This window comes from Rana temporaria, chromosome 5 (assembly GCF_905171775.1).
Source record: "Rana temporaria chromosome 5, aRanTem1.1, whole genome shotgun sequence".
NCBI lineage: Eukaryota > Metazoa > Chordata > Amphibia > Anura > Ranidae > Rana > Rana temporaria.
In genome coordinates this window covers 336,050,444-336,072,386 of record NC_053493.1, presented here as the reverse complement: position 1 = coordinate 336,072,386, position 21,943 = coordinate 336,050,444, and the positions used below count along the sequence as shown (strand labels likewise).

General features: G+C 43.3%; 1 protein-coding gene across 1 annotated transcript in view; it reads left to right on the top strand.

The window, feature by feature from the left end:
* SLCO5A1 (solute carrier organic anion transporter family member 5A1) overlaps positions 1-21,943 on the top strand; it is a 139,112-nt gene that overhangs the window by 69,807 nt on the left and 47,362 nt on the right. The window contains exons 3-5 of the mRNA XM_040354379.1: positions 1,642-1,774; positions 4,722-4,945; positions 8,101-8,265. Coding sequence (XP_040210313.1) covers positions 1,642-1,774; positions 4,722-4,945; positions 8,101-8,265 — 522 coding nt within the window. The remainder of the gene's footprint in view (positions 1-1,641; positions 1,775-4,721; positions 4,946-8,100; positions 8,266-21,943) is intronic.

The following is a 21,943-nucleotide window of genomic DNA, read 5'->3' as shown; positions in this document are numbered from 1 at the left end:
AATCTGGCACAGCCTCTCAGCACAGCGCTGAGAGGCTAGGCCAGGCACTCCCTGCCCCTCCACAGCCCGGCAGTTCACTGAGGACTGGAGGGCAAAGCACAGAGCCAATAATTCACAGTAACTGCTCTCTGCTCAGTAAAGACTGAGGCCTCGTACACACGACCGAGTTCCTCGGCAAAAACCAGCAAGAAACTTGCTGGGAGATATTTTTTTGCCGAGGAAACTGGTCGTGTGTACACTTTCGTCGAGGAAACTGTCGAGAAACTCGACGAGCCAAAAAGAGAGCATGTTCTCTATTTCCTTGACGGGAATGGAGAAAATTGGCTTGTCGAGTTTCTCGACGGCTTCACAAGGAACTCGACGAGCAAAACGATGTGTTTCGCCCGTCGAGTTTCTTGGTCGTGTGTACGAGGCCTCAGAAATGAGCAATCATGAGGTCATGTGTTCATTTCTTGGCCTTAGAGCTAGCAGGGGACAGCTGCAACATCACATTAATGATTAGGTTAAAGGGGCTGTAAAACGAATGCATTAAGGTGAAAAAACACCTGGCAGTGACCGGCTCCCTAGCCCCCAGTTTTACTTACCTGAGCCCCGTATTTCACTTGGCGGGGATGCGCTGTCTCTCTCTCCGCGGGGTTCCGGCACTTGATTGGATAGATTGATAGCAGCGCAGCCATTGGCTCCTGCTGCTGTTAATCAAATCCAATGATGCAAGCGCCGGGGGGGGGGGGGCCGAGTCCGGCATTCGTGTCTATGGACCCAAATGCTGGGTTCGGGAGTACGCCCGCAAGCTAACCTCCCCGGGAGAGCGCTTCTCCTAGGGGGTTATCTGATGCGGGAGCCGCCGGGGGACCCCAGAAGAGGAGGTTTGGGGCCACACTGTGCAAAACTAGCTGCACAGTGCAGGTAAGTATGATATATTTGTTATTAAAAAAAAAAAATCCTTTACAATCACTTTAAACATCCAAATGAATAAGTTGTTTATACAAAATAGAATAATTATCATATAGTAATCCAAATGATCATAATTTATGCTTCCGTTGAAGCGGTTTTATGCCCTGAAAAAAAAACCTGTAAGGCAAAGGCATAACGAGCTAGTGTGTACCGCATACTAGCTCATTATGAAATACTTACCTTAGAACGAAGCACCCGTACCACCTCCCGGTCACTGCTGAGGGAGCTGACGTTCCCTCAGCGTTTCTTCTGGGTTTGCGGTTTCGGCGATGTGAGTGGTCGGTGCCACGATGACGTCACTCCCGCACATGCGCGGGAGTCCCTGTTCCAACGCGGTCTGGCAGCATCCACCGGACCTTCAGACAGCATGACCGGCTGATGTCAGCGGCTACATGCAAGGTGAATATCTCCTAAGCCGTACAGGTTTAAGAGATATTCATTTGACCTACAGGTAAGCTTTTTTTTAGGCTTCCTTGAAGGTAAAAATTTGTAAAAGGAGGATACAACCGCTTTACGTATACAAATTACTGATTTATTCTGTTTGGAAATCACTCGGTGTCCCTTGTGCTTTTTTTATCTGCACTGTTCTGTCACCTGTTATTTGTTTAGTGAGATCTGTGCATTTAAATTATCGGGCGTTTGTTTTTTTACTGTTAACCTGATTTTTAATCCTTTGCATTTCCACAGCAATCATGTACGTCATGGGTGCGCTTGGTCCAGCTGCAGGTTATTTGTTAGGAGGCGTTCTTATTGGATTTTATGTTGATCCCCGAACCATTGTAAACATTGAACAGAGTGACCCCCGATTCATCGGTAACTGGTAAGATCACATGACTTGAAACAATGTGCCGTGTATCAACGATGTAAATGCTGTGGGGGTTATTTACTAAAACTAGAGAGTGCAAAATCGGTGCAACTCTGCATGGAAATAATGCCAAAGCTTTTTGTTAACCCCCCACAAAAAAAAATAACCATATCCTGGTCCCTTAAAGCAGATTAAATGGCACAGTGCTTGTGATGTGTAATCTGCCTCTCTCTAAACTGTTAAAAAACCTATCTGAACCTGCCACTTCCTGTATGCACTCTATGTACTGACCACGAAAATCATGGCTGCTGAGCCCTGACCACCGTGGTCAGAGTGCGTCCCTCCATCATACATATCTGTCCTCTCTGTTCTCCCCTCTCCCCCTCACTCCCTCCTTCCTGCCTGTCATCTCCCTCTCTCTGTCTGTCCCTGCTCAACCCGGCCCCCCTGCCACTATTGTTGAAAAAAAAATACAATTGTTACTGCCAGACCCTCTATTAGCGCCTGGCATACAACACTGTAAATCATTAAAAAAAAAAAAAAAAACGAGCAGTGTAAATGATGATTTTCAGCTGTCTTCAGGCCGGCCACATGACTTGCGGCCACTTTACAGCTATAAGACAGAGCTTCTGCGGGAGGAGCGCAAACAGCCACGTGATCCCTCCGGCTGATGTCAGAGGGAGATCAGAGCTCCTTCCGCAGAAGCAATCCATCGGAGCTGGAAAGCAGCCGCGAGTCAAGTGACCGGCCTGAAGACAGCTGAAAATCGGTATTTACACTATTCTTTTTTTTTAAATGACATACATAGTGTTCTATGCCAGGCGCTAATAGAGGGTCTGGCATAGACTTATACAAATGGGTTCACAAACACTTTAATTGAACAAGCTGATGTTAGAAGCTGATTGGCTATCATGCACAGCTTCACCAGATTCTGAATGCACCAGTTTTGGCAAATCTCCCAGTTTGTTACGATTGATGTGGATGATCAGTGTTCCAGTACAACACAAACCATCAACCTAATTCTGCTTTTATAAATCTATGGAAACCACCAAACAATCTGTTGGCTTTGGACCCTCCAGAACATATAATTTTCAGTAAAGTTATAATTTGCAGCAAATTTTTGATCTTTGTTCTACGCTGTCAACGTATACATGGCCCAGTTCTTAATGCCCATGTGCATGGATTTCTGTGTGGTGGGTGGAAATAAAGTGATCTTCTTACAGTCCATTCTAAACAAAAACAGCTGGCTAATATATGTGGAAAGTGCAGGTCTACAGTGTCGATAGTTCCTTATGATATGCAGAGAGGTCTGGATGAGCCAGGATGAGTTATTAATGGCATTACCAAAATTAGTATTTATAATTTCCTGTATTACAGAATGCAATACATTATGGACATATATATTTATTATATGCATACAGTGCACTCATAAAATATTCAGACCCCCTTCACTTTTTTTAAATTTTGTTATGTTGCTGCCCGATACTGCAGTTGTTTAAAATATTTTTTTTCTCATTAATCTACACTTAGTACCCATAATGACAAAGTGAAAACAGGATTTTAAAAATATGTGGTAAGTAACACTGCGCTGCCAGAAAATAATGTAGCTGCTAACACGGCTAATTGAAAAAAAGCTAAATTAAATATGTGATGTGTAAGTGAAACAATTGTAAAACAATACAATAAATATACAGTAAAATTTAATAAGCAGTTGCACTTACATGAAGTTTGAAGAATGTAGCGCGTAAAAGTATACAAATGAGGCGGCAGTGGAGTCCTTCCGACGCGTTTCGTGTTAGTACATCATTAAACTTCACTGAGGGCAAGTTGTGTACAACTGTCGTTACTGTTCTTACAGTTGGTTGAATCCACCTCTGTTGATGATCGGGTGATCGGTTCATTGTCTCCAAGGACGCTCCTGTTGTTCATACCAGCTTATTTGCCTGTTTGACTCATAAGAGATTTAAATTTCTTTGAGTCCACATGTTCCGGTAAGCCAGCAATCCTATTGGTGGAGGGTCAACACGTTATACACAAGAAGTCACGTTTATCTCTAACATCAGTTCAAAGTCTGGGTTCCAGATATCTATGTGACACTTGGTGGACTATATACTTGCGATCAATAATTTTATTTATGGACTCATATTTTCTTATATTGGGTTTATTAGTTTTGTCACTGTGAGAGATCACTATGTATTATCTATATACTGTTTATACACAGTGAGTAATCACTGTTTATGTCACTTATTGGATATAATTATTCATTTATTGTATTGTTTTAGCGCTACACTTACACATCACATAAGGATTTTAGAAATGTCTGTGAATGCATTAAAAAGAAAAAACTGAAATATTGCATGTACTTAACCTCTTAGCACCGGTGCCTCCTAGCCCTTTAAGAGGTTTATGATGCCAAGACGTGGGGCTTAAGATCACGTGACCACCCTGATTGGCTGTCAGATGATCGTAAAACTGATTGGGAGCCTTCGGTTAGACAACGGTAACTACCGGGAGAGCGCAGAACAGGTGTATTGGCAGCAATTCACGCAAATATGCCAAGGCCAGAAGGTTAGGTATTCAGAGCCTTTACCAGTACCTTGTTGAAGCACCTTTGGTAGCAATTACAGTCTTAATATTTTTTGGGTATGACACGACAAGCTTTGCACTACTTGAATTGGGGGAATTTCTGCCATTCTTATTTGGTTGATAAAAGTCAGCAGAGCTTCCCCCCTCCCGTTCACTAAACGTTGAAGCAATTGCACTTGCAGAGTACACAGTCTATTTATCTTTAGTAAATCAAAATCATTGTATGCTTATGGAAACGTATGCAGTCTGACATACAATAGATAACAGATGTGACATTCTTTAGATGTAAAGTCATCTGACCCAAATTAGCGTTGCATGCTGATTCTCAAATTGTTTCATTGACACATATTATCTCCCACCTCCTACCTTCTTGCAGGTGGAGTGGATTCCTGTTGTGTGCAATGGCAATGCTACTGGTTATCTTCCCAATGTTTACCTTCCCCAAAAAACTTCCACCTCGACAGAAGAAAAAAAAGAAAAAGAAAAGTAATTCATATGACGTGTCCAGTGATGATGATGTGATGAAGGAGAAATCCAGCAACAAAGTAAAAACGGACACTGCTTCTGGCCCATCTATTGGATTTGGCAATAATTTTAGAGGTAAAGACTAAGTCATATCTGCAGCTTTGCAGTCAGGCTGCTGTGGTAGGTTGTAATAAAGGGTCTTGAGAATATTAGTTATGAGGAAAGGTTGCGAGCACTGAACTTATTCTCTCTGGAGAAGAGGATATGATTTCAATTTACAAATACCGTAAATAAGGATAAAACTTTTTCGTGGAAGGGAGTCTAACAAGACACGTGGCCACTAATTAAAATGAGAAGAAAAGAGGTTTAACCTTAAACTAAGTAGAGGGTTCTTTACTGTAATGCCACGTACACACGGTCGGAATTTCGGACAACAAATGTTCGATGTGAGCTTGTTGTCGGAAAATCCGACAGTGTGTATGCTTCATCGGACATATGCCGTCGGAATTTCCGACAACAAATGTTTGAGAGCTGGTTCTCAATTTTTCTGACAACAAAAGTTCTGCAAAAGCATGCAATTCCGATGCACAAAAATCCTACGCATGCTCAGAACAATTCTACGCATGCTCGGAATCATTGAATTTAATTTTTTTCGGGTTGTAGTAGTGTTGTACGTGACTGCGTTTTTGGCGATCAAAATTTCCGACAACATTTGTGTGACCGTGTGTATGCAAGACAAGTTTGAGCCAACATTCCGTCGGAAAAAAATCCACAGTTTTGGTGTCGGAATGTCCGATCGTGTGTACGCGGCATTAGAGCGGCAAGGATGTGGAATTCCCTTCCACAGGTGGTGGTCTCAGTGGGGGGCATAGATGGTTTCAAGAAACTATTAGATAAGCACCTGAACGACCACAACATACAGGGATATACAATGTAATACTGACATATAATCACATACATATGTTGGACTTGATGGACTTGTGTCTTTTTTTCAACCTCGCCTACTATGTAACTATGTACTCCAATAGTTACACCAACATACACACCCTTTCTTTCTAGCCCCAAGCAAATACATAAATAAGAAAATAATAGTAAAAGGTAAAATAATAATATATTAGGATTTTAAGGATGTCAAAGTGGTCAATGGAACATAGACACCAATAAAAACAGTAACAAAGCATTTTCACATTCTATCCAAAACTGGAAAGAAACATTCTGGCTGTAAGTCCACTATACGTAGTGCACAGGTACTGAGAAGTAGGAGAATGGTGACTGACAAAAAGGTAGACAATGGGGTAGACATTATATTTGGTTCTTCCATTGGTGAAAAATGTATTATTGTTTGGTATTATCACATGTACCGTGCCTTGAAAAAGTATTTATACCCCTTGAAATTTTCCACATTTTGTCATGCTACAGCAAAAAACGTAAATGTATTTTATTGGGATTTTATGTGATAGACCAACATAAAAATGGCACATGATTGTGAAGTGGAAGAAAAATGATAAATAGTTTTCAAAATGTTTTACAAATAAATATCTGAAAAGTGTCAATTCTTTGTAGACCCACCTTTCCCTGCCATTACAGCTGCAAGTCTTTTTGGGGATGTCTCTACCGCCTTTGCTCATCTAGAGAGTGACATTTTTGTCCATTCTTCTTTGGAAAATAGCTCAAGCTCTGTCAGATTGGATGGAGAGCATCAAGTCTTGCCACAGATTGTCCTGTATTTGGCTCCATCCATCTTCCCATCTACTCAGAACAGCTTTCCTGTCTATGCTGAAGAAAGGCATCCCCACAACAAGATGCTGCCACCACTATGTTTCACGGTGGGAATGGTGTGTTCAGGGTGATGTCCAGTGTTAGCTTTCTGCTACACACAGCGCTTTGCTTTAAGGCCAAAAAGTTAAATTATAGTCTCATCTAATCAGAGCACCTTCTTTAACATGTTTTCTGTGTCCCCCCCCCCATGGCTTCTCACAAACTGGACATCTTATGGCTTTCTTTTAATCACTTTCTTCTTGCCACTTTCCATAAAGGCCAGATTTGTGGAGTGCACAACTAATAGTTATCCTGTGGACAGATTCTCCAACCTGAGCTGTGGATCTCTGCAGCTCCTCCAGAATTGCCATGGGCCTCTTTTCTGCTTCTCTGTATAATACTGTCTTTGCCCAGCCTGTCAGTTTAGGTGGACGGCCATGTCTTGGTAGGTTTGCAGTTGTGCCATACTCTTTCCATTTTCGGATGATGGATTGAAAAGTGCTCCATGAGATGTTCAGAGCTTGGTATATTTTTTTAGAACCTAACACTGCTTTAGACTTCTCTACAACTTTATCACTGACCTGTCTGGTGTGTTCCTTGGCCTTCATGAGCCCTCTGAGGGCTTCACAGAACAGCTGTATATATACTGAGATTAAATTACACACAGGTGGACTCTATTTACTAATTAGATGACTTAAGAAAGGCAGTTGGTTCCACTAGATTTTAGTTAGGGGTATCAATGTAAAGAGGGGTGACTACAAATGCATGCCACACTTTTCAGATATTTATTTAAAAAAAAATGTTATTTTCTTCCACTTCACAGATAGGTTGGTCTATCACATAAAATCCCAATAATATTAATTTATGTTTTTGGTTGTAACATGAGAAAATGTGGAAAATTTCAAGGGGTGTGAATACTTTTTCCAGGCACCGTGTGCTGTGATTACAGTGAAAACCCAACAAGGATTTATTGTGGGAGAATTAAACATGAGAGACCCAGCTAACATTCAGAACTTTTAAATGATTCCAAATGTTTCCACAATGTAACCTCTTTACAGTGGAATGTGGGAAATTGGTGAAGCTTATTCAAGGGATTGGGCTCAGATTATACAGGTGGGTGATACCCAATTTCTGTGGAGCGTTTTGTTGTATATCACCTTTCTAAAATACAGTGAAACTTTCAAATGAACACAAAAGCCAATACCTACCTACCCTCTTTGCTGCATATACGTTTTTCCAACACTACAGGTCAAATTTGAAGAGTACTACCGCACATGATGCTCTTTACAGGTAGATCAATCTTTGCATCTGGTGTCATTTTAGCTGAATATTTAACACTGCAGTATACACTTGCTTCCAATGCATTCCTCTTTAGATAGATATTTTATTCCTGGTTTACTTATCTTGAACATAAACAACAAAAAAGCTTCACTAGGAGAAACTCCATTGCACGCCTTTCATTTCAAGGATCCTACATGTATTGTTAATTTCTCCCTTCATTGTTTATAAAATTCATCTCTTGTCATTTTTAGACCTTCCAAGAGCAGCAGTAAGAATTTTAAGCAACATGACATTCCTTTTTGTGAGTTTGTCATACACAGCTGAGAGTGCCATTGTCACCGCTTTTATTACCTTCATTCCCAAGTTCATCGAGTCACAGTTTGGCATCCCAGCTTCCAGTGCCAGCATCTACACTGGTAAGATCATCATCCTAACTGCACATTTGGGTTACTGCTATAAGGAAAAATAGAGGTATAATGTCACCAAGGGGACCTTTCCTCTGAATGTTTGGTTGATGAGGGAAGGGGTCTGGTAATAGTGATTTTTTTTTTGTTGAGCATCTCCACCAATCTGAAATTTCAGGTTCCTGTACTGTGTACTTGTCCCAGCCAATCCCATGATCCTCAAATAATGTAGTGTCAGAACCAAGGATGTAACCAATGACCGATAAAACATTGTGACATAAGTCCAAGGTGCCACTCTCTGGCTCCACATTGATTTATCAAGGTGCCAGTAATGTACAGTGGGTATAGAAAATAATTACCCCCCTTTAAAATAATCATATTTTGTTGATTTGCAGCCTGAAATGAAGACAGACACAGTTTTTGTTTATCCGGCTTTACTTACTAGTGCAACTTATAACATCCACGTGAATGTCAGGAAAAAATTAAAAACGTCAAAAACAGAATCATTAAATTGGAAAAAGAATCACTCCCCCATGTTGGTATTTTGTTGAACCACCTTTTGCTTTAATTACAGCCTTTAGTCTGTTGAGATATGTCTCTACTAACTTTGTACATCTAGACTTTGCAAAATTGTCCCACTCTTCTTTGCAGAACTGCTAAAGTTCAGTTAAATTTGTACTTTTGGACTGCAGACTTTAAGTCATTCCACAGATTTTCAATAGGGTTTAAGTCTAGACTCTGACTACGCCATGAAAGGACATTTACCCTTTTCTCCTTCAACCACTATGTGGTCATTTTTACTGTGTGGGTACTTTGGGTCATTGTCATTTGCCCCATTCATTTTTTTTCTATGCTGAAAAGTGTTTCAGTCCCTGCTGCAGAGAACACCCCCATAACAGGATATTATAAGTTAGGCCCCATGCACACGGGACACTGCTAAACGTACGTTCAGAGGCAGTTGGATGCTTTTTTCAACTGCCCCTTAACTCATTCAATGTTATCCTATGTGACCATGTACACAGTCTAGTTTATTGCCATTTTAGGCAGTTGCATTTAACAGCGTTTCTTTGAAAGCAAAAAAATGGGTTCAGATGCAGAAGATTTCCAAGTTTTAGACGCCAAACGCAACTAAACGCGGTAACTCGCATTTAGCAGTGTTTCGTTTATAAGCGTTTTTCGTTTTTGGCCATTTAAAAATATTTTTTTTATTAAATGCTTCTAAATGCAAATGCGGCAAAACGCAGCTGAACGTGGAAAAACGGACGTTTTAAACGTGGGTTACTATCTGTCAAGTTTAATCATTTAGAAGCAGTGTACATGGAGCCTTACACGACTGTATTTTATTTACAATAAGGCTACCACCAAGATGGCAGTGAGAGAGCTGCAAACTCTATAATGATTCTATTATGGGCCTCATTATTTATATAGCACCAGTCTACTACAGATTGTATAGGGCAATTCACATCACTCCCTTGTCCCTGAAGGTACTCATGGCTTAATGTTCCTGCCACACACACATACATTCTGAATTAGCACTCAGTTTCCCCCGAAATTAATTATTTTTTTAAAAATCCTTTCTCCCGCTTAGTACATGTACAATAATGTACTCACCAGTCCCAGGAATCTAGGCACCAGCATTCTTAATTCATCAGAAAGTAAACTTTATAAAATACAGCAATGGACGTTTCCATCTTAGCTCCTGGCATTCTGAAGCCCTATGCTGGAAAGAAATAGACACGCCCAGCCCCACTCAGGCAGACCAGGAAGTGCCTCCTTCACAGACCATAAAGAAAGGTAAACAAACGTTTTAAAAATTTTTGTTTGTCGAACGGTTTTTAGGCTAACTGTTAGATAGGTGGAACCTCCACTTTAATCTACCAGTGTGTTTTTGAATATGGCAGGAAACCCACACACACTCCATGCAAGCAGTGTCCTTGGTGGGATTTAAACCTAGGACAGAGTTCAAATGTAAGAGCACTAAATGTAGAGCTACCATGCTGCCCATCATATTTATCCAAACATCCGAACAAATTAAGCAAAAGAACCAGAACTGTCAAATTTCAGAATGAAAACTGTGGACATCCGTTATATTATCAGCTAATCTTTCTTTGTTTTCTTTCAATAAAGACATTATCTTTAGGAGCCGGTTCACCCAGAGGAGATGTTAGTTTGATAGATGGGGTCTGGTGGGTTGAGTTATCTGCTAGATTCTCCTGTATGTGGGGCCTCAGGCAGTGAGATTTATTTTCCACAGTTCCCGTTTCAGTTCTTCGGGTCTCATTTTTCTTGCTACAAAATAGGGTTTATATTCCCACTTGGCTTTTACTCATAAGAGAAATTGAATTAAAAGAATGAAGCAGAATCTGGAGAACTGAAGTCAGAATCAGATTTTGACACCGAAGTTCCTGAGAGACATAAGACGCTGTTACTAGATGATTTAACTATCAAAAAGCTAAAATAACTGTTTTAGGTAGATGTGTGTTAACCATTTTATTCGATCTTTATATAACTGTTAATTATTCATTAATTCATTAATTAACCTCGGTATGATTATTTCAGAAAAAAGGTGCTGAAAGCGGTACCATTATTTGCAAGGAAATTTGGCGTCTTATACTGTAGGCCTGTAATTCTTAGGAATAACTCACTTAAATCTGACCAAATAAGAGTCTAGTAGGCATCCTGGGTATGAATTTTTTTTAAATATAACAAATAATAATATAATTATAATAAAAATGATTCAATAATGTAATCAACTCAAAAACACTGAAATTTGCTCAGTTGCAGAATTGTCGCTGTCATTACTTACATTTTTTTATGACGAATTTCCCCACAAATAACTATCGCACAATTCTGCAAGTAATTATAATTTATTATCGCTGTTTTCTAGCTGCTCTAAAACCATTTTTGACATAAAGGGACACTTTTGGTTGCTATGGACAATCTACAGTTTGCAGGCAGAAAGAACAGTTTTTATTATATAAAAGTACATGCAGAACACTGGGCAGACCACTAGGGACAAGGGGGGTGTGTATTTTTTACATACAGTACTGTAATCTATAAGATTACAGTATACTGTATGTAAGGTGTTTGTTTACCTTTTTGAATTTGGCACCGTTCTCCGCTCCCGTGCGTCGTAACGTCGCAGGGAACGGAGATCGGCGGCTCGCTCACACAGCACGGTGGCATCGCTGGATCCAGGGACAAGGTAAGTAAACCAAGCCTGTGGATTCAGCAAGGCGAGCCCGAGTCTGACTCGGGCTTACCGATCGTAGCCAAAAAATCTCACCCCGAGTCAGACTCGGGAATACCGCCAGGGGGGTTAAATACAAAGCTAGAAAATAGATATTTTGTACACAATTTTGAATATGGAGTCAAGAAAAGAGTATGCCTTTCTATTGCTTTACATATACAGAGGGTAAAATAAGTATTGAACATGTCACCATTTTTCTAGGTAAATATAGTTCTAAAGGTGCTATTGACATGACATTTTCACCACATGTCAGTAACAACCCATGCAATCCATATATACAAAGAAACCAAAACAAATACGTTCAGAAATGAGTTTATTTGTAAAAAAAATGAATGACACAGGAAAAAAAGTATTGAACACGCTAACTGAAATGTATTTAATACTTCGTACAACATCTTTTGTTGGTAATGACAGCATTGCTCAGGCGTGATTTTGGCCCATTCTTCCACAGTCTTCAAATCTGGAAGGTTCCATGGGCCTCTTCTATGAACTCCTGATCTTTAGTTCTTTCCATAGACTTTCTATTGGATTCAAGTCAGCTGATTGGTTGGGCCATTCTAGCAGCTTTATTTTCTTTCTTTGAAACCAGTTGCGAGTTTCCTTGGCTTTGAGTTTGAGATCATTGTCTTGCTGAAATGTCCACCCTCATATCATCTTCACTATCCTGAAAAACAGCTCCACACCATGATGTTCCCACCTCCAAACTTCCCTATTGATATGGTGTTTTTGGGGTGATGTGCAGTGCCATTTGACTTCCAAACATGGTGTGTATTATGGCATCCAAAGAGTTCAATTTTGATCTCATCTGACCAGACTATATTCTCCCAGTATTTTACAGGCTTGTATAAATGTTGTGCAGTAAACTTTAAACATACTTTTTCTTCAGCAATGGAGTCTTGCGTGGTGAGCGTGAATACAGGCCATGGTGGTTGAGTGCATTACCTATTGTTTTCTTTGAAACAATTGTACCTGCTAATTCCAGGTCTTTCTGAAGCTCTCCACAAGTGGTATTTGGCTCTTGGACAACTCTACTGAAAATTATTTTCGGTCCTATGTCAAAAAATCTTGCAAGGAGAACCTGGTTGTTCCCTGCTTATGGTGAAATTATGTTTTTTCCACTTCCAGATAATGGCCCCAACAGTGCTCACTTGAACATTCAGAAGTTTAGAAATCCTTCTGCAACCAACGGCTGGTCAAGTTAATGTCAAAGAGCTGAGATTTGGTCTCATCTGACCACAGCACTTTCCCAATCCGTCTCTGGATAATTTAGATGTTCATTGGCACGACTGTACGTGTGCCTTCTTGAGGAGGGGACGTGCCGTGTTTAGAGGAAGAAAAATGCAGACTATGACCCTAAGAACACTATCCTTACAGTCAAGCACGTAGGTAGAAACATTATGCTTTGGGGCTGTTTCTCTGGTAAAGGTACAGGACATCTTTAGCGCATTGTGGGGCCAATGGACGGGGCCATGTGTTGTAAAATCTTGGATGAGAACCTTCTTCCCTAAGCCAGAACACTGTAGTTGGGTCATGAATGGTTCTTTCAGCATGACAATGACCCAAAACATACCACCAGGGCAACAAAGGAGAGGCTCAAGAAATGACCTAGCCAGTCTCTAGACCTTAACCCTATAGAATATTTATAAAGAGAGCTGAAACTTTGAGTTGCCAAGTAACAGCCAAGAAAGGATTTAGAGAAGATCTCTAAAAAAAGAGTGGACCAAAATCCCTCCTGAGATGTGTGCAAACCTGGTAACCAACTACATGAATCATCTTTCCTCTGTGTTTGTCAATAATGGTTTCTTCACCAAATACTTATTTTACTTACTGAACTGCAATTCAATCTATAACATTTGTATCATGCGTTTTTATCTGGATTTTTGGTTGATATTCTGTCTCTATCATTTAAAATACACCTATAATGAATAATAGAGTTAGATCCTTCATTTATTTGTAAGTGGGCAACCTTACAAAATCTGCAGGGGATCAAATCATTATTTTCCCTACTGTAGGTGGAATGGCCTCCAGCAGTGAGAGAAATGTTATTGGCACTCCTTCCACCAGCGGTCTGTCTCCCAGAGCAATGGGAGTAGAATCACATTGCAGAGGTTCCCATTCTGTACAGAGATATGGAAGTTTGAGAGTTAAGTTAAGAGCATGTGTGGAGCCTGCACAGGGTGCATGGTGAGGCCCACTCTGCTACTGGAGAATTGTAGTGAAAAACGCTGGACAGGTGGATGTGGACAAGGCTTGGCATGACCTGCCTTAAGGTCGAGTATTCCCTCATGATGGCCTCTGCCGTGTCCCAAGGAATTGATGAATAAGGCACAAAGCAAAGGTACCCCATGTGTAGTGAAGTGACCCTGTACAAGGTGCCCAGCGTAGCCCAGAAAAATCCACCCCTTCTCTCTTGCACATACTGCCCAGTCATACCTCTAAACTCCTGTACTGAACATACTGCTTATGGTAATATCCTCCATATCCTATTCCTGTGAATTCTGCTCACTGTCAAACTCTCTGCACATTATTCCCCCGTAATACCCCTTGCAATCTTCTGCACATAATTCTCTGTATAATCCCACCTGCAGTACTGCAGCTGTTATACACTTCACACTCTCCTCCTGCATATATTGCCCTCTGACATACCCTTCACACTTCTCTCCTGCACATATGGTCTCCCTACATACATGTGTTGCTTATTACATATTCAAGCTTCTTCATCTTCTTCCTTCTCCCACTCACTATGCAAGTTTAAAGCTGCCCATACATTAGCAGAATTTCCTTTGCAAATTTACATTTTTAGAAGCTTTGTTCAAAACTTTAGTGGGGTCAAATCAATATTTTATTTTCGACAGCAGTGAGGAAAGTTAAATGAACGGGATGACATTTTTTTCTCAAAATAATGAATTTCTAACAATCATTCCAGGATTGAATGTTAAAAGCAAATTACATTTTTAAGTACTTTCATATGACATTGATTAAAGTGATACTAAAGTGTTGTTGCTTTTTTTGTTTAAAGATAACAAACATGTCATACTTACCTTCTCTGTGCAATGGTTTTGCACAGAGCAGTTCAAATCCTTCTCTTCTCGAGTCCCTTGTCGGTGCTCTTGGCCCCTCCCTCCTGCCCAGTGCCCTCACAGCAAGCAGCAGGCTATGGGGGCAACCAAGTCAAGCCCCTGCTCTTTGTGTCCGTTCAGACATAGAGCCGTCACTTGGCCCCGCCCCCTTTCTCTCCTCATTGACGCCAATGGCGCCCACTGTGTGCCTCAGCCAATCATGAGGGAGAGTCGCTGGATTGAGATGGGGCTCAGGTAAGTATTAGGGGGGCTGTTGCACACAGAATGTTTTTTATCTTAATACATAGCATGCATTAAGATAAAAAAAACTTCTGCCTTTAGAACCACTTTAAGTCATAAAATGTACTGAGCAGAATTTTCATACAAACGTTTGCACAAATGTTCATACAAACGTTCATTCGGCAACCAACTAGTGTATGGACATCTTATAGCTACCCATACATATTGTTCATCTCTTTATTTGGAATCGCAAAGCAGTCAAATATTTAATTGGTGTATTCTGTTGGGAACCCAAGGTCAGATCGGTAACAATCCTTTAGTATTGTTAGTGGCCTAAACTGTTCTAACACTTTTTTTATTATATGCTAGAGTAAGTTCACAGGCGTTGGTGCATAATTAACAATATCAGCTGCATGTTCTGTGCTGTTCCAAATTCATGAATACGGTTTAAAGAAAAGTAGGTAGTCAAGCTCTTCATCCCTTTAGAATCTATTTTGAAATTAATAGGAAAATTAATAGATTGAGCTTGATTACCATATACCCCTTCATGAAGAATGGTTGTGATCTTCAGGAAACCATTGCCTTGAAAGTGGTTGAAACCATGGCTCAAAAGAGGCTGAAATTTACCTAAAATTGTTTCACAGTTTCATAGTTGGTAAGGTCGAATAAAGACTCTAGTCCATCCAGTTCTACTTTTGTAGGTGTATGTGTGTTAAGTAAAGTAATTGTTAATTGAATATTGGCTCAATGTAGTGGCTATTCTACAAGTCTCTATGTTTAATAAGAAGAAAATGTGGAAGAACAAGCGTGTAAAAATGTGACCGTAACAAAAAATTACTAAGAGGTGAATGTTACTTTAATAACTCATAATACTTACTAGTTGAAAATATATTTTCTATTTTAATGATACAGTGATTATGACCATTCTGATGACATCATCCCATCAGTATCTAGGCACAGGACAACAAATAAATATATAACTTGTGATTATTTGATGCTTTTTCCCCCACGTTACACAGATCGTCATTTATGCTCAGTAATTAGTATCACCGCTGCCATGTGTTAGGCAGAAAAGTGTGGGCATAATGTGAGAGGCTGTTGTAAGGTCACTGATCCCCTGAGCGAGCAGATTATCCTATAGTTGCATAGGCTCATCTGGTCCCTTCTATGTGACATGAAAAATGCCAACACACACAGCTTTATTCTAAAGCGTTATCACAGCTGAATGCGTTTCAGTAATCTCACAAAGTGATGTGTGTTTTATGACTATTACAAGTAGCATTTGTATGATAAAATAATATAAATACAAGAGTACCTTTTAGAACACAGAAATAAAGAGATACAACTTAAATATTAATTTACAAGCAATTGAAAATCATGTTAGGCCTCGTACACACGACCGAGTTTCTCGGCAAAAACCAGCAAGAAACTTGCTGTTTTGTTTTTTTTTGCAGAGGAAACCGGTCGTGTGTACATTTTTCGACGAGGAAACTGTTGAGGAACTCGTCGAGCCAAAAAGAGAGCATGTTCTCTTTTTCCTCGACGGGAATGGAGAAAATTGGCTCGCCAAGTTCCTCGACAGCCTAACAAGGAACTCGACGAGCAAAACGATGTGTTTCGCCCGTCGAGTTCCTCGGCCATGTGTACGAGGCTTCAAAAGGATAACAATACTCTTAATAACATTAAGCCTAATGTCTCCCCCACGCTCCCCATGTTTGTGATTTCCCTAGCTGCAGATCTCAGATCAGCGGGTGACCTAGAAGGCCACAAGCAGCATTCTATACAGAGAGAGAGACATACAGTGCATCCGGAAAGTATTCACAGCGCTTCACTTTTTCCACATTGTGTTATTTTACAGCTTTATTCCAAAATGTATTAAATTCATTATTTTCCTCAAAATTCTACAAATAATACCCCATAATGACACCATGAAAGAGGTTTGTTTAAAGTCTTTGCAAATGTATTAATAATAAAAATAAAAAAAATCACATGTACGCAAGTATTCACATCCTTTGCGCAATACTTTGTTAAAGAACCTTTGGCACCAATTACAGTCTCAAGTCTTTTTGAGTACGATGTTACAAGCTTGGCACACCTTTTTTTGGGAAGTTTATCCCATTCTTCTTTGCAGGACCTCTCAAGCTCCAACAGGTTGGATGGGGAGCGTCGATGCACAGCCATTTTCAGATCTCTTCAGAGATCTTTACAGAGTTGTCCCGTGGCCACTCCTTTGTTATCTTGGTTATCATGTGCTTAGGGTCATTGTCCTGTTGGAAGATGAACCTTCGCCCCAGTCTGAGTTCCAGGGCGCCCCCCTGCCCCAAAGTACCCACCCCCCCATGTTGAGGGCATGCGGCCTAGTATGGCTCAGGAGGGGGGGGCACTCGCTCGTCCCCACTCCTTTCCTGACCGGCCGGGCAGTGTGTTCGGATATGGGTCTGGTATGGATTTTGGGTAGGTATCACATGGGTAGTGTCAGGGAAGGTTCCCCCTGCTGGTGTTACTGCCTGGTATTTGGCGTGCAGTACTGTGGCCCACCACCAGGTGTCTCCCGACAGTCTTGGACTGTCGGGGGAGTTCTACCCTGGTGGTGCTATGTTATCCTTGGGCTGCAGTACTGGCGTCCACCAGCGGGGCGTTCTTGGCAGTATGGAGCATACAGCCCTTCCTGCGTTCAGGTGTGACCTGAATGCAATCAGCACGCCTCTATAAATACCCGGCGTGTGTAATCACTCCTCGCCCTGGTATCGTCATACCTCCTGGACCTGAGCCTGTTATCTGACCCTGCTATCTGGACTCTGTTTCTGTTCCCCATCCTGAGCTTATCCTGGACCCGTTCTTCCCTTTGCCTGTTTACATTGGTTCCTGTTCCCTCTTGGATTCCTGCCCCGCAGCCTGTCCATCCATCCGCTCCCTGATCCGCTGTGTTCCCATCCTCACCCATCTACTGACCTCCCATGTGTATGACCTCGGCTTGGCTCGTTTATGAATACGGTATTCCCCTTTATTTGTACATACTGTTTGTCGTTTTATTGTGCACTGGTGGTTCACACATTTGTAAATAAAACACCTTTTATTTCACTACTCACCTTGTTTGGTTCCTCTGTGCGGTCACACAGTCTGATCTACCAGCATTCCTGACAGTATACCAGGGCCATCCCTTGATCAGACGTGATTGCTTTGAGGAATCATACTGGTGTAGTGTGTGGCTCTAAAAATGGATTTCAATGAAATCATTTACTTTTCTCTGCTGGCAGAGGAGGATGAGGAATATTGTCGCCAGGTTCTGGAGGGGTGGACTAGTGAGCAGCTGATGGAAACTATCCGATCAGCTCATTCCTGGGTGGATCAGGGTTGCATAACTTTCAATGATGTTCAGGCATTAATCCGTTTGTGTGTAAAGCCAGCCCTGTCATTTATTCCTGATGGCAGTGACGATTTCTCTCCCCCCTTCAGTCATGACCAAGTTGAATCCCTGGTGTGGTTATTAGAGGATGATCCGGCGTCTTTTGATGAGCATTATTCCTCCTGTCCCCAGCAAAAGTTGTCTGAGTGCATTTGTTCTGTGCAGTCTCTGATTAGGCAAGGTGTGTGTGAACCTGCTTTTGTTCAGCCTGTGCTGCAGGCATGGTCAGATCTCCTGATTTCTGCCAAACCACCTGTTTCCAGCCCTGCCATTAACCACTCACCTTCCCAAAGATCCATCTGTCCATCACCAATGGCAACCCCAGTCGAAGCTCAGTATACACTGCTTCCCACCAGATGCCAATATCCAGTCTCTGCTCCCTGTACCTATCCTGCATACAACCCACCTGTCTCTTCTCAGCCGCCTACTAACCCACAAAAACTTCCTCCAGCTACTGTTCCCTCTACTCTGCCATATCCCAATCCTCCTTTCCAGTCCGCTGCACCCCTTACCTACAGAGCTTCTGTGGCTAAGCCCAAGAAAAAACGAAAGTTTTTCCCAACCAAGATGATCCTGCCAGTAACCCAACCTGTCTCCACACCAACCAACCTGCTCCAGTCTGCTTGCATGCCAGCTGAACCTGATTCTGCCAAACCTCTACCTGCTATGCGGCCAGTTTGCCAGCCTGATCCTGTATGCCAGCCTGAAGTTGCTGTGCCAGTTTGCCAGCCTGAAGTTGCTGTGCCAGTTTGCCAGCCTGAAGTTGCTGTGCCAGTTTGCCAGCCTGAAGTTGCTGTGCCAGTTTGCCAGCCTGAAGTTGCTGTTTCAGTGCCATCTGCCCTGCCTGTTTCAGTGCCATCTGCCCTGCCTGTTTCAGTGCCATCTGCCCTGCCTGTTTCGGTGCCATTCGCTGCCCAGTCTGAGGTGTCCCTGCCCGCTGCCCAGCTCGACGACCCGGAGTTTGCTGCCCAGCTCAACGACCCGGAGTTTGCTGCCCAGCTCGACAACCCGGAGCCTGCTGCCCAGCTCGACGACCCGGAGCCTGCTGCCCAGCTCGACGACCCGGAGCTTGCTGCCCAGCTCGACGACCCGGAGCTTGCTGCCCAGCTCGACGACCCGGAGCTTGCTGCCCAGCTCGACGACCCGGAGCTTGCTGCCCAGCTCGACGACCCGGAGTTTGCTGCCCAGCTCGACGACCCGGAGTCTGCTGCCCAGCTTGATTTGCCCCTATCTGCATCCCAGTACTTTTTGCCCAACTTAAGATTTCTGTACCCGCTGCCCAGCTTGAGCTGCACTTTGCCCTGTTAAAAGTCATGGACTTTCATCCGGCCCAACCTGATGTGACTTTATCTGCTGCCCAGCTTGACACCACGGACTTCCCCCAGCAACATCTAATTGGAGCGTCCGGAGGCCGCTCCTTTGGGGGGGGGGTACTGTCAGGGAAGGTTCCCCCTGCTGGTGTTACTGCCTGGTATTTGGCGTGCAGTACTGTGGCCCACCACCAGGTGTCTCCCGACAGTCTTGGACTGTCGGGGGAGTTCTTCCCTGGTGGTGCTATGTTATCCTTGGGCTGCAGTACTGGCGTCCACCAGCGGGGCGTTCTTGGCAGTATGGAGCATACAGCCCTTCCTGCGTTCAGGTGTGACCTGAATGCAATCAGCACGCCTCTATAAATACCCGGCGTGTGTAATCACTCCTCGCCCTGGTATCGTCATACCTCCTGGACCTGAGCCTGTTATCTGACCCTGCTATCTGGACTCTGTTTCTGTTCCCCATCCTGAGCTTATCCTGGACCCGTTCTTCCCTTTGCCTGTTTACATTGGTTCCTGTTCCCTCTTGGATTCCTGCCCCGCAGCCTGTCCATCCATCCGCTCCCTGATCCGCTGTGTTCCCATCCTCACCCATCTACTGACCTCCCATGTGTATGACCTCGGCTTGGCTCGTTTATGAATACGGTATTCCCCTTTATTTGTACATACTGTTTGTCGTTTTATTGTGCACTGGTGGTTCACACATTTGTAAATAAAACACCTTTTATTTCACTACTCACCTTGTTTGGTTCCTCTGTGCGGTCACACAGTCTGATCTACCAGCATTCCTGACAGGTAGGTACAGAGCATGATGGGATTGTGAGGCCTATATAGGTCCGATGCAAGGCGCGCATCCGTCATTTCAGCGAGAAGGACCGGCGTGTCAACATCGGGAGAAGGAGAGAAGTGAAGAACATGACGTCACAGCACGGAAGAAGAACTCACAGCACGGAAGGAGAAGAAGACGTACAGCACGGAAGAAGACACCGGACAGCGAGACGAAGAACCGGGGTGCGCCGAGTCAACAGCGGAGAGCGGCGAACATAGAAGGAGACCCCCGGAGAGTTGAGAAGACCCCCCGGATAGCGGAGAAGACCCGTCGGGATAGCGGATGAAGAAGCCCCCCCGCCGAAGACGCCGGAGGAAACCCGCCGGGGGGTGGGGGCTTTTTTAAAAGCGACCCCCCCCCGGCGGTGGAAGAGAACCAGACGGCGGCCCCCACCCACCCGAAGACGTCAAAGAAGAAGCTTCCCCTGGTAAAAGAGCTAATAAAGAAGACAGGGGAGGCCTCCGGAGCAGACTAATAAAATATTTTAATACCCTGTGTGGTTTATTTGTGTTTTTACCACTTTTCTTGCAGGTGAATGGGTAGGGGTACGATGTACCCCATACTCATTCACTTAGGGTGGGGGGCCGGTATCTGGGGGCCCCCTTATTAAAGGGGGCTCCCAGATTCCGATAAGCCTCCCGCCCGCATACCCCGACAACCAACGGCCAGGGTTGTCGGGAAGGGGCCCTGTCCTCATCAACATGGGGACAGGGTGCTCTGAGGTGGGGGGGCCGCAGTGCGCCCCCCTGCCCCAGAGCACCAACCCCCCCCATGTTGAGGGCATGCAGCCTGGTACGGCTCAGGAGGGGGGGGGGGCGCTCGCTCGTCCCCACTCCCTTCCTGGCTGGCCGGGTAGCGTGCTTTGGATACGGGTCTGGTATGGATTGTAGGGGGACCCCCTACGCCGTTTTTTTCGGCGTAGGGGGGCTCTCCTTACAACCCATAACAGACCTAAGGGCCCGGTATGCTCCTGAGGGGGGAACCCATGCCGGATTTTTATTTAAAATCCGGCAGGGACTTCCCCCTCAGGATTCATAACAAACGCCGCACACGTGTAGAATTGGCGGGAATCCAAGTCGGATCTCCCGTCGCTTCTATGACGGCTCTGTCTCCATCGCGGCAAGCCAGCTCGGCGCTGGCTCCCGCGATGGGGCTCGTAGGTGCTCAATCTCGCCGAGAAAGAGAGCGAGATTGACACAAAATCGGGTTCACCTACTGTATGGAAGCCAGGAGGCTAAACTGTTGATTTGTCAAGATACAGGAATGGTGGAACCCCCTGGGTGGGCTGCTGCTATATTTGTGAACTTTTATACTTTTAAATAAAAGTGGGCTACCAGGCCCTTAAAAACTCAGTTCTGGATTGGTGTACTCACTGGAAAACACATCTATCACTGGAGTCTAATAACCCCACTCTTACAAGTGATTGTAATGTCCTTTAAAAAAAAATAACAAACATCTCTTCCAGTCATTCTTTGATTGTGGGAGTGGCGGTACTTCTCCAGTGTCTTGGTATCACTGTTCTTGCTGCTGTGATTAGGAATCTTTTCTGGAATTGAGGAGATCAGGGCAACAGCACAAGGGAAAACAGAACATTTC